This window comes from Triticum aestivum, chromosome 3B (assembly GCF_018294505.1).
Source record: "Triticum aestivum cultivar Chinese Spring chromosome 3B, IWGSC CS RefSeq v2.1, whole genome shotgun sequence".
Lineage (NCBI taxonomy): Eukaryota > Viridiplantae > Streptophyta > Magnoliopsida > Poales > Poaceae > Triticum > Triticum aestivum.
The window spans coordinates 128,407,023-128,419,280 of record NC_057801.1 but is presented as its reverse complement, the minus strand read 5'-3'; the positions used below and the strand labels follow the sequence as shown (position 1 = coordinate 128,419,280).

Genomic DNA, 12,258 nt, shown 5'->3' with positions numbered 1-12,258 from the left:
GAACAAGCGAAGAAGGATTTTTTTCTATGTGTTGAAGATTGGCATGAACAAGTTCAAATCAACCTGGGGCCTAATGTTGGGGATATAACTATTAGGTATGACCCGCCCAGGAGGAGCCGGGTTATACCTATGGCGGTTCATCAAGACGAAGCCCGTGATGATATTGAGGATGGCGGTTCATGAAGCAGACTTACTAAGGGCCCAAAGCCCAAGAGGCGATTTAAGGCCCATAGGTGTAAACCGCCATATATGTATGACTTATGTTGTAAGGCAAGGGTAATTAGTCACCGAGCCGGACACGTTGTTTATGAGCCGGCCGGGACTCCGTGAGCCGCTGGGCGTCAACCTTTGTATATAAAGGGACGACCCGACGGCGATTTAGGGCAAGAAACAAGAGATCGAAAGCTAGGTCAAGCGTATTCGCTCCCTGGTAATCGAGACATAAGTAATACCACCTCAAACTGGGTTAGGCCTTTACCTTCACTGCAAGGGGCCGAACCAGTAAAAACTCCCTGTGCCCTTTGTCCCGTTTAACGCCTTTAAGCTAACCTAGTTGCGATGGCTCCACGACTAAGTCCTCACACTAGGACATCTGCCGTGACAATCCCACGACAATCCTCGAGCAGGACTTTCGGCCCCACCTTGCCGGTAGTATTCGTTATTCGAACACGCACGTACAAAGCAACCAAGCAAGCTAGCAAGCTGCTTGATTGATCTTTCCTCGATGCGCACGCAGACCATCCGCAGTCAGCTTTCTAGCAAGCTCCATCGGCGCGCGCTCTCCAACTCCAAGGACGGACGCGCTTTGCCCGCTCGCCGCTCTTCTAGCGTGCGCGCTCACGTCTGCCAGCTACGTGGCAGGGGGGCTACGATGACGACGGCGGCTTCCTCGAGCAGTTCCCGCAGCCTCCGCGTGGCAGCGGTCGGCGTGGGGAGATGAACCCGGTGATCGTACTGCGGGGCGGCTCGCTCTCCGGCTTCGAGCTCTACTACGAGGACGACTCCAGCGACGGGCTGCGGCCGCCGCCCGGCACAATGCCGAGTACGACGTTGGCCGCGGCTCCGAGTCCGACGGCGGCGTGATGAACTAGTTGCTTGCAGCATCAAAAACTCTACTTTAAGGTGTGTCATGTGTAGGTGTTATGTCATAATCACGTTGCCTGTATGCAACTAAACACCGGGCACTTGCATCTGCCAAGCTAATTCACACAACCAAATGACAGGCAAAAAAATTCCCCTAATGCAGGCAGCCTATATGCAGGCAACCAAACTAAGTATAGATGATGGTTTTTTGCCTGCATTAGCTCAACCAGACCCAACTGGAATTAAAAACCCATTAAGCTACGCGTGAAGGGCGGCCAATCGGCTATGCCATGTGGCGCAAGCTGGTTGGTCGCGGTGAAAAAACGTTTGGGATATTATTTTTGGATGGAGGTGAGGAATTCTTTAAAATGTTTTTTTTTTCATTTTTAGATTGAGGTGATGACTCCACCTTTTTTTTAAATGAAGGACTACGTAAAGTGGCGCTCCATGGTCGGCTGCGTTGGTGATTTTTTCTTTCCTTTTTACTTCTTTTCTTAGATGGATGTGAGGATTTTTTTAAAAATATTTTTTTAGATGAAGATGAGGATTACACGATTTTTTTAAAACAAAAAGGTGGGCACAACTTCCTCTCAAGCGGCGCCATCGGGTGACGCCTCAACCATTAGTAACTATGCAAAAGGGTAAAAAACGATGCAGGTAACCAAACACGTCCTATGTGCGTGCAAATCACCCTTACTTGCATCCAATTGATCTGTTTGGACTAGATGCAGGCAAAGCCCAACGATTTCCGATTATTGATGTCCTCGTTTAATTACCGCCAAAGAGCTGTTCTTCGTCCAAAAAGAACACTCCAACGGTCCAACCCCACATTCACGAGTTGAGCCGCTGACACTCGCTCCTCCCACTCCCTGTCCTCCTCTCCACTCCGACGAAACCCTACCACCTCGCTCCAGTCCCACCCCGCCGCCATGGTGCGCCCTCGCCACGTATTCGCCTACGGTAAGGCCCCCCCTCCCCCTCAGCCGCCCAAAACCCGAACCTTTACTCGATTGATTCACCTCCCCCTCTCCATGCAGCTGATGGGACGCCACAACTGGAGCTCCTCTGCGCGGCGACCACGGGCGACCTCGCTCACCTCGAGCGTACGGTTCTTCCGCTCTCCCACGGTCCCACCTTGATCTCCTTCTTCTGTCCCTTGCGTGCGCCGGCCCTGATTTTTATTTGGGGGGCCGGATCGATCTATCCGTACGTGCAGGAATGGTGAGGAAACTCGATGGTGGTCGCGGCCGCCTTGCGGAGGCGGTGGAAGCCGTCAAGGATCACGGCGCTGGGGCACTGCACCTGGCCGCCTCGGGCCAAAATTTGGAGGTGTGCGAGTACCTGGTCGAGGATGTCGGGGTGAATGTGGATGCCGTTGACGAAGCAGGTTTGTCTCTTCTCGATCTCTCTGCGATTTTACGTAATCAAATCAAAATGTCTGGTGAAGACGTGCCATCGTCACATAGAATGTCTGAACCTACGCCCAGGAAACTTCTTTATTTGTTCGGTTGTTCCGAAGTCCGAACTTCTGGTGTAAATGCACAAGCCTCTGTTTTTCGTGCTCTTGGCAGGAAGAACACCTCTGGTTTGGGCAATTATTGTTAAAGGTGGGCAAGTGGATATTGTTAAGTATCTTCTTGATCATGGTGCCAATCCAGATAATGCCGACAGAACAGGGATTACTCCTCTTCACGAGGCCGTGGAACGAGGTACCCCCCCCCCCCCACCCCCACCCTCTCTCTCTCTCTCAGTTGGTGTCTCATGTGCATTGAACTGTTTCCATTACTTTCATGAACATGTCTTCGAGTGATGAGTGTTGTGAAATTTCTGATACACTGGGGGTTCTCCGTTTGGTTGATGAGGAGAGGGAAAAATGGATTGCGATTATGAGAGATAGATTTCTGTAGCTGTGCTAATGAAGTATAAAATACGAATCATATATTTTCTTTGGCATAGAACAATGTCACAATTTGATTCATAACCCAATTGATACAAGTTGAAAGAAATGAAGTGAAGCATATAGAAGAATGCCATAACTCAATTTGTATTCCAAACTTCTGATTCAGGGCACTGTGAAGTAGTAGAACTCTTGCTCTCTAGAGGTGCTTATGTCGATCCGTTTTCTACGATTGATGGAACACCGTTGCATGTCGCTGCTGAACATAAGCAGGAATGGGCCATGAAGATTTTGTTGGATCATCATGCAGATGTAAGTTCCATTGCGCGTTTCTTTACAGTTTTGTAACTGTTGTATTTTATAATTTTTGCCCGTCTGCTTTCTCCATTTTTTGGTTGTTGAATCTTGACAGTAAACTAGTTAGTACTGTTTTGTCACCGAAATCTGAAGAAGTACACACTTGGAAATTGGATTGACATTTGCCTTTTACTCATTATTTGTTTGCACAGTCATGTCCCTTCATAGTGTTAAGAGATGCTGAAAAGCTAGTTTCACTGTACATGCTTGTTCTGTGAATTATCTGCTACCTGTGTTCACATAGTTTCACCATCTAAGCTTGAAAAATATATCATTTAGCACCTTCAGTAGATAGACCTCCACTATATTGTGATTTCAATTGAAGTTTTCTGTCTCCACCTTTATTATCTTGTAGTATGTCAAAATTTCATGATCGAAGTTTGCATGTATTAAACTGCTGATATCTGACGCAATTTCTCTAGCTTGACTGCTTGCCCCGACAAGTAGCAGCTTAGTCAGATAGTTCAGTCATTTCCTAGGGATTGTTTCAGTGTTATGGGATTTATTTTTGCAATCGAACCTAGAAAACTAGAATCGTTTAAAAAATTAGCACAGGAAATTACCTCATTTGCACCTGGAATAGAGCACGACTTTATGTATCTTTTTTACGAATCTGATATTTTACACATATCAGCTCCAGAATATCCCATTCAAACACCACACTTACTGCTGTCAAATATATCAGAAATTCGAGGGAATAAGTCCCACAAATTGGTAAGGATGTTTTTTTACCAGCAATTAGTTCCTTATTCTATTGGAGATACAATCTACTTGCAGACAATCCCTTGCTTGGGGCTGTTGCTATGCTGTTGGTCGTGCTAACGTAAATAATGAATTGTTGGAGATGATTAAATTTAGCATAACTGACAAGGTCACCATGTATTATTTTTTGGGCCTGTTTTCCGGATGTGATGGCCCAAAATATGGAACTCCGCATATTCAAATAGGGCATAGGTCCTAATTGTTATCTTTCCATTTCAAAGAAGGTGTTGGTTGCCATCTAGATATAAAGGCCAGTAGTGAAGAACTGACTAGTGATGCATTGAACGGTCCACTACCAAATAATGTCGTGTTGATGATGTCATTTTCGTCCTCTTTTTTTTTCCAATGCTGCACCAACTGCCCCCTTTCTTTCTTTCGCTAAGGTTTCATTGTCACAGTGACATGGTTCCATCGTTTTATGACTACGCGTATTACTTGTTATTTATGCATCTGATAATTGTCATTAATCTAGTTATTGCATCTGTTTTCAGTGTAACAAGATACTAAGAGGTTTCTTGACACCTCTCAACATTGCTATTGAAAGTCGCTCAGTGAAATGTGTGAAACTACTGGTAAAGGTATGGCTCCATCTTAATATATTAAGCGTCAAGCTGAAAAGTGTATCCCAGTTTAGCGAAAATGTGGACAGATAAATTGTGACTATGTTACTTAGAGGAAGCATCCATGATTCTGTTACATACTAGGCTGGTGCGGATGTGAAGGGTCCCCGTAATGCGACTCCCTTGCAAGGTGCTGCAAGACTTGGCCTAACTGACGCCCTTAAGTGCCTACTGGATGCTGGGGCAGATCCCAATGATCGAGATGAAGTAAGTTTTGTATTCCACCTGCGTATATGTCTTTCACCCCATGATTGGTTTTTTACACATTCGGGTGTAACATTGAATAACTATGCATCGTCCACCTTTGAATTATGGTAATACGAGTCACGAAGCCAATCATATCAAACTAATAGTTAACTCAGGACAGGCGCACTATACCCAGTGAAGTTGTATTGATGATATGTAAATTGTAATATACAATTTCATGCCTACTGATATGTTTTTTCATGTACAGTTTTTTCCATTTTCTTGAAGATTAAGGCTTGTCTTCGAAGTTGACGTATCAATTTTCTCTAACATTGCTACAATTTTCAAAGAAATAATTTTGGTTGATTTACTCTGGCCAATTTTAGAAGTATTTTCTTTCCTCCTAATGTAGTAAAATTGTATACCAAAAAAATGCCGGTCAAATTGCTAGTAACATAAAGTAATTTAGGAACTTGCTGCCTGTTTTTTAGATACTGGATAAGTTCGTGTCCTGACCTCTGCATCATAGGATGCACAGCCAATAGTTTACGACAAAAAGGACTTGCTGGATTATTTGGAGACATGTGTACTGCTTGAAAGCATATCTACTACTCCCTCCGATCCAAAAAAAGTGTCGCAGCTTTGAACTAAGGTTGAACTAACCTCAGTCCAGAGCTGCGACACTTATTTTAGATCGGAGGGAGTAGAATAGACACAGAAGAACCGATCTTATGACCTACTTTTTGGCACGAAAGGAGTACGTACTATTGGTCTCTTGTCTATATGTCTTGCATGTGGCTGGACTTCTGTTAATTTCTTTCTCCTGGAAATACATTGGTGATATTCAGTTTTGTCTTTTTTCCAAACAGCATGGTCACTGGCCTATACAATTGGCAGCATATTTTGGTACACGCAAAGATGTCGAAATCCTATTTGGAGTGACTTCTCGTATTCCTGCTGTACATGATTGGAGTGTTGATGGAATAATTAGTTATGTAAAGGCACAGCCAAAGTTGGAGGTATGAGCAATAACACCATTGGCATATTATAATTTATTTACTTATGTGCTATACTGCCAAGAAACTTAATATTCATCTCATACTGTAAAAACTGTTGCCCTTGCATTTCTTGTGAACTCTCTTTTGACACTTTTGAACTATAAAATTTGTCTTATTTAGTGAGGTGGAGAGCTGCGTGATTGATTAGCCTATTAGGTAAGGCATGATCCAGTTTACATACCTAATAAAACTGGTAGAATTTGTACATGTATTAAAAAATCTAGATCTTTTGTTAATTCTTTAATTTGAGGAGTTGAACAGCGCTCTCTTAGCATGACAATTAGCATAAGTGGCATGGATCCAAAGTTCCCAGTACTCTAGTTTAACCCTGCCCTACCTAAGTTTTTTCTGTTCCTCCACCACTGGGTAGAGACACGAGGTGCGGCCCTACAAAATCTAAGCCTTGTAGTAACCCAAACAATCCAAGGCAAGATAGACGCAATTATAGGTGCTCAAGAGGAATAAGGGCTAGGCTATATTTAAGAATTAAGACCCTTGTTTATGGCAAGAATCTTAAGGTCCTAAAGGGTGTGAGAATTGTGAGAGTAGCAATCTTTTTAGTTTTGCTAAGAGCATCTCCAACAGCCGCGCCAAAAGACGCGGGCGCGCGGTAAAATGCCCATTTAGCGCGCGCGGAAAGTTTTCGCGCGCTCCAGCGGAGGCGGGAAACAAGCGCGCACGGTAAACGTTTGCGAGCGCGCGGGAGAAAGCTGGCGATCGCGCGGTAGATTTGGCGCGCCGCTTCCGGCTGTCCCCCGCTTCCTCGCTGCTTCCTCGCCGCTTCAGCGCCCTGCCACCGATGCGCCACCATGGCGCCGCGCCGCCGGTCATCTTCGGGCTACCGCGGCGTCCGCGAGCGCCCCTCCGGCGCGTACTACGCTGAGATCCGGTCCGGCTACGTCCGCCTCGGCCTCGGCACGTTCGAGACCCCGCACGAGGCCACCTGCGCGTAGGACGCGGCGGCGTGGCACCTAGAGAGGCCTCGCTCGCAGATGAACTTCCGCGACATCTACACGCGCGAGCAAGCGCAGGCCGTCGCCCCTCCTCCTCGTCTTATCACGGACCTGGACCGTGCGGAGCACCGGCAGCGCCGCCTCATCGCCGAGGAGGACGATCGAGCCATGGCGGAGTGGCGCCGGCGCCACCCGAAGGACGTTGCCAATGAGCGCGCCTTCTGGATGGAGAGGACAGCAAGGTGCCGCGCGGAGAGGGCGGACCGGCGTCGGCGGAAGGCACTGGCCGTATTGCAGTGCGATCTCGTCAATGCCGGTGGGAAGTCGTTCTTCACGTCAGACAATGAACGTTGGGAGGACGTGCTACCTCGGACAACACCTGTGAGGGTGATGATGAGGACGACTCGGAGTAGTTCTAGTTGCACCGTAGTTCTTTTTATCTATCTATGCTATGAACTATGTAAAATTATCTTTGTATCGTTTTTTATCTATGCTATGAACTATGTATGGTGTTTTATCTATGAACAAAATATCTATGCACCGTAGTCCAAGTGTTTGTGCGAGAGCGCGCGCGCTGCATTTTAGCGCGCCTGCTGGAGCTACGCGCGTGCTAAATTTACCGCGGCCGCTGGAGCCAGCGCTCCCCACCGCGGCCGCTGGAGCAAACTGAATTTTAGCGCGCCGCGCGTTGGGCGGCTGTTGGAGATGCTCTAAAAGAATTTGCTGCTGGCTTTGCCAAATCTTGTATCTCTTGTTGTATCAGAGTATAGCAGATGTAATCGGTGCAGTTGAGCTTGGGGGTTTGTAATCAATGTGGTACTTAATTTCCACTTGTTTTCTAGAACATGAAATTGTACCAACTGAATGAGATTATAATATGTTTAACTATGAAAATATCTCTACTGTTTTTCAATTTCATGGCACATAAATATCTGCAATCTTGAGTCATTTTTTCAAATCTTCAGGATCTCCCTTTGTCTAAAATGACAGTAGCTGAATTGAAAAAAGAAGGATCCAAAGCTATGTATAAACAGGATTACAAGGCGGCATTAGAAATCTATAATATGGTATGCTATTGCACTATTCAAGCTCCTGAAATTCATTTCTCTTTCCCTACTATTGTTTCCTCATTTGCATCCATTGAAATGGCTTGCATCACTATCCGATGTTTTTCTGGATAATCGTCCAAACTATAGATGTGCTTTATTTCTCTTTGTTCGGATTTTCCTAATGTTGCATTTCTCGATATGAGAGGGGTGCAAGTGCGGACGGTTAATTGTACCACATAGCCCAGGGGGAAAATATGAAATATGTACCACAAGGCTCATGGACACACCTAAGACCATGGTTGGAAGTGTATAGACACTTACGCCCTTTACCATATTCACTGAGTTATGGCTTGACAGCATCCTTATTAGTGCCAGCACAGATGTGCCTCTGGGCATGCACGATTGAGTTGCTTTTGAGCATGTCATCATGGGAGTAATTGGCTCCATATTAACATCATCGAGAATAGCATCACATATCACACTGACGCTGATAGCACCACGGTGGAATAATGAACGTTTGGGTTCGTGGCACATGTCTACCCTGGTCTCATGTCTGCTAATATGACTATCACCATGTCTACATGGCGTCTGAGTACATTTCCTGGAATTAAGATGGTCCTTCGAGACAATAGGTGATCATGATTACAGCTTTCATGACAGTGGTTTTAGGTTGGGTTATTGGGGGAAGTGCCAAGCATTGTAACTTCTTTGTGGAATGGCAATAATTATGGGAAAATGTGGTCAGTGATACCTAGCTGATGATCGAACCATATCTTGGTTGTTCCATTTGCCTCTTTATGCTCCTGCTGCACACAATCTTAATAGCTTTAGTATGCTATACAATTGTCATTTTTCTATATTTTGGGGGTGTATCTCCAAATCTTAAATAATATGTTTGAGTAGGTTGTTAAAGGTGTTAGCTTTACCTTGTTGAGTGTACATGTGTGCATAGACTCATTACCCAAGGTGTGGCCATGTAAGATATGTGATGTGTGTATGTATACATCCCTTGCATCGATAAGAAGATGTGCAATTGGGAACATATAACTTTTTTTTATCTTTCAACTAGAACTAGGCTAGCCACCATTTTCCTTGCTTGTGGTACCAGTGTTGATTTGAGCTGTTTTGCTACCGAGACATCTCCATATGCGATTTAGTATTTATGATAAATCTGAGGACTACATGCAGATCTGTCAGAACATATGTAATTGTTTGTTTGGTTTGTTGGTTGTAGGCGATAACGCTTGATCATGACAATATTGATCCAGTCATCATTGGCAATAGGGGTTTTTGCCGGCTTATATTGCATAGAGACGGTGCTTTAAATGATGCACAGATCTGCAGGCAAATACAACCTGACTGCCCACATGCATGCTGGCTGGAAGGCTACTCATATTTGCTACTACAGGTGATGCATAATCACAATTTGGCACTTACTTAAATCTCGCGGCTAGACCTTTTTGATGACCGACTCAACTCTAACTTCAGGAGTTTGAAAAGGCATGTGATTCATTTCTTGATGCTGTCAAACTGGATCCAGGACATGTTGGAATCGAGAAGGCATTAAGGTAGCCTACTTGATCTACTTCAGCTCCATGCTTTATTTATGGGCCAGTTTGCTGTGATATATAAATCTTACGTTGATTGACAACAATTCCATGATTCAACTAGCATTCTGGTGTGAATTATTCATGCAGTGTGTCAAAACTGTACAAAAAAGATATAATAAATGGACTTGTATTACGAAAAGAATGAGTACGATATTTTGTCTTTGCACAGTACATGTGTGAATATGATCATACCTCGGCATGTTTGCGAAATCAATGATGTGGCTAATGCTTTTCATGGTTTTACTTCCATTTGCCTGTGTGGCCCATCTGCACTGAACCAGCCATGAATTACTTCTTGAACGGGATTTAGATCAGATGCCGTGCTGACTCTATAATTTGGAATGTGCAGGGAGGCTCTGAGGTTGTTGACAGAATCCGACGCCGATAAGAAGAATGGTGTAGAAGGACCTGGATATCGCCCCGTATATTTGTACCATTGAAGAGAGCAATTTGGCTAACAGATGGACGTCCTAAACTCTTAAGAACTTGTTGCTTGGTACTGTGTACATTGACAATGCTCGAACGATGGAACACCCATGCCCTGTTTATCTGTAGGTAGGTTGGCTGCTCCGGCCGCAACCCTGAATTAGGCCATGCACACTCATGGCGAATTGCTGCAGATTGTTGTCGGCCATGTGATGGATGGCATTCTGAGGGCGATGATTCAGCTAGCTGGGGGGTATCGGTAGATTTGGACGTGATCACACCACACCGATAGTCGATGGTGTATGTGTGGACTTTCTCTTTGTCTTTCTTCCAGATAATCTCAATATCCTCTATAACACTATGCTTCCTAGTTTTGAAGAGCCCACATTCGATTGAGGTCTTTAATTGAAATTGGGTCACCTGATTTTGACTGGGTCAACAATTTCTCAAAGCTCTTACATTCATTTCTTTGATACTATACACTCGGCGTGCTTCCTAATTTTAAGGCCTCACAATTAATTGAGATATTTAATTTAGAATTGGGCCACTGATTTTGACTGGGTCAATATTTTCTCAAGGAGGTCTCATTCAAATTCTTTTAATTTCATATGTTCCCTAATTTTAGAACTCTTTCGTTCATTGAGATTGAGTTATTTCATTTTGGATTGATTTATGACTTTGATCAAGCCAACGATTTTTCAAATCAATCATCAGCAATCACCCTATAGAAACATATCAACCCGCGCATCCTCCCGCCACATAGAAAAAAACACTGTCATGTGATACTGTAGCACCAATATAGTATATGCAGTTCTCGACGCAGAAATTTTCCCACATAAATATATTTTACTCCATAATCAGCCCCACCTGCTAAACTAAATATTCCACCGGTTCCAAAATATAGGAAGTATTAGCTTTTTAGAAAGTCCAATTTCTTTAACTTTGACCAAGTTCAGAGCAAAAAATATCGACATCCACAATATTAAACAAAAAATGTATGAAAATTCATTTCATGATGAATCTAATGGTATTGACATGATATTATGAATTTGGATACATTACTCTACACATTTGATCAAACTGAAAAGGTTTGACTTTTCAAAAACATAGTGAGTATTTTTTTTAAAAGAAATCTAACAACACTAGCGGCCCAGCAAAGCGCGACCAACCCTTCTAGTTTGGATGACCCGCCAAGCCGCATGTTCTCGCAAAGCGCCCAACCTTCAAACACATTACATTTCGTAATGTTGCTATATTTAAAAAAAAATAAAACTAGAAACTTTATTCATTAGAAATAACCAATACATTGTTTATGAGGATCATTACAATTTCATTTAAAGGTTCCTCCAACCAATCCGATGCCAGAGAAAATCTAGCTAAGCTAGCAAGCTTGTGAATAACTTTTTTTGCTTCTCTATCACAATGTTCGAATCTAGTAATAATGAAATCACAAGCATAATGAAAATAATCATCGAAGATTGCCCCGCCGCACCCGCCGACCGTCCTTCATCCTTCATGGTATCAATCACCTCTATATTATCCGAGTTAATAATAAGGCGGTTACATCTCGACTTCTACGTCAGCGATAGACCGAATTTGAGAGCCATGGCTTCAACCATCAAGACATCTGCGTAGTAGTCTATCTTCCTATTCCTCACAGCAATAAATTTATCTTTGTCGTCTCTAAGGACTGCCCCCATTGTGCCCCTAAGTAGGTCATGATCAAAAGAAGCATCAACATTAAGTTTTACAAAAGCCACACGAGGGCAAGACCAGCCGCCCCCCCTTCATAGAGGCCTTTGGAGATGAGACTCCATAGAGATCTGATACACATTCTGAGGTGTCTCCTTGTGCACTAGTTTCCGTCTTTCCCACCATGGATACTAGGCTGAGATAGCAATCATTTCACGCACATTGCGATGACCCATAATCCACGGTTTTTGGTCTGGTAGAAGAAGTAAATACTTCAATACCGCCTCTCCAACATAATCAACCTCACAGCCTTTATCAATAATACCATCCATCCCTAGCTTTTTCCAAACTTCCTTTGCTTTATTATAGAGAGATAGCATGTGCTTCGTATATTCTAGACTAGCAGAGCAAGTAGGACAAGTGGGCGAGATTTTCATATGTTTGTTTGTGAGCGTAACATGACATGGAAGTGTGCCATGTAGTGTACGCCAGATACATATTTTGACCTTTGCTGGGCAAGATAATTTCCCCATCTTGCTCCAAATAGGGTTAATTGTGGTTCGTC

The 12,258-nt window shown here is 43.9% G+C and overlaps 1 protein-coding gene across 1 annotated transcript; it reads left to right on the top strand.

The window, feature by feature from the left end:
- Positions 1-1,874: 1,874 nt before the first annotated feature.
- Positions 1,875-10,425, top strand: LOC123068968 (ankyrin-1). The gene is made up of 12 exons (XM_044491676.1): positions 1,875-2,043; positions 2,121-2,186; positions 2,300-2,470; positions 2,655-2,792; positions 3,150-3,292; positions 4,591-4,677; positions 4,804-4,926; positions 5,775-5,924; positions 7,882-7,983; positions 9,200-9,373; positions 9,454-9,533; positions 9,925-10,425. The coding sequence occupies exons 1-12, from the start codon at positions 2,013-2,015 to the stop codon at positions 10,013-10,015; spliced, it is 1,356 nt and encodes a 451-aa protein (XP_044347611.1). The 5' UTR covers positions 1,875-2,012; the 3' UTR covers positions 10,016-10,425.
- Positions 10,426-12,258: the final 1,833 nt, after the last annotated feature.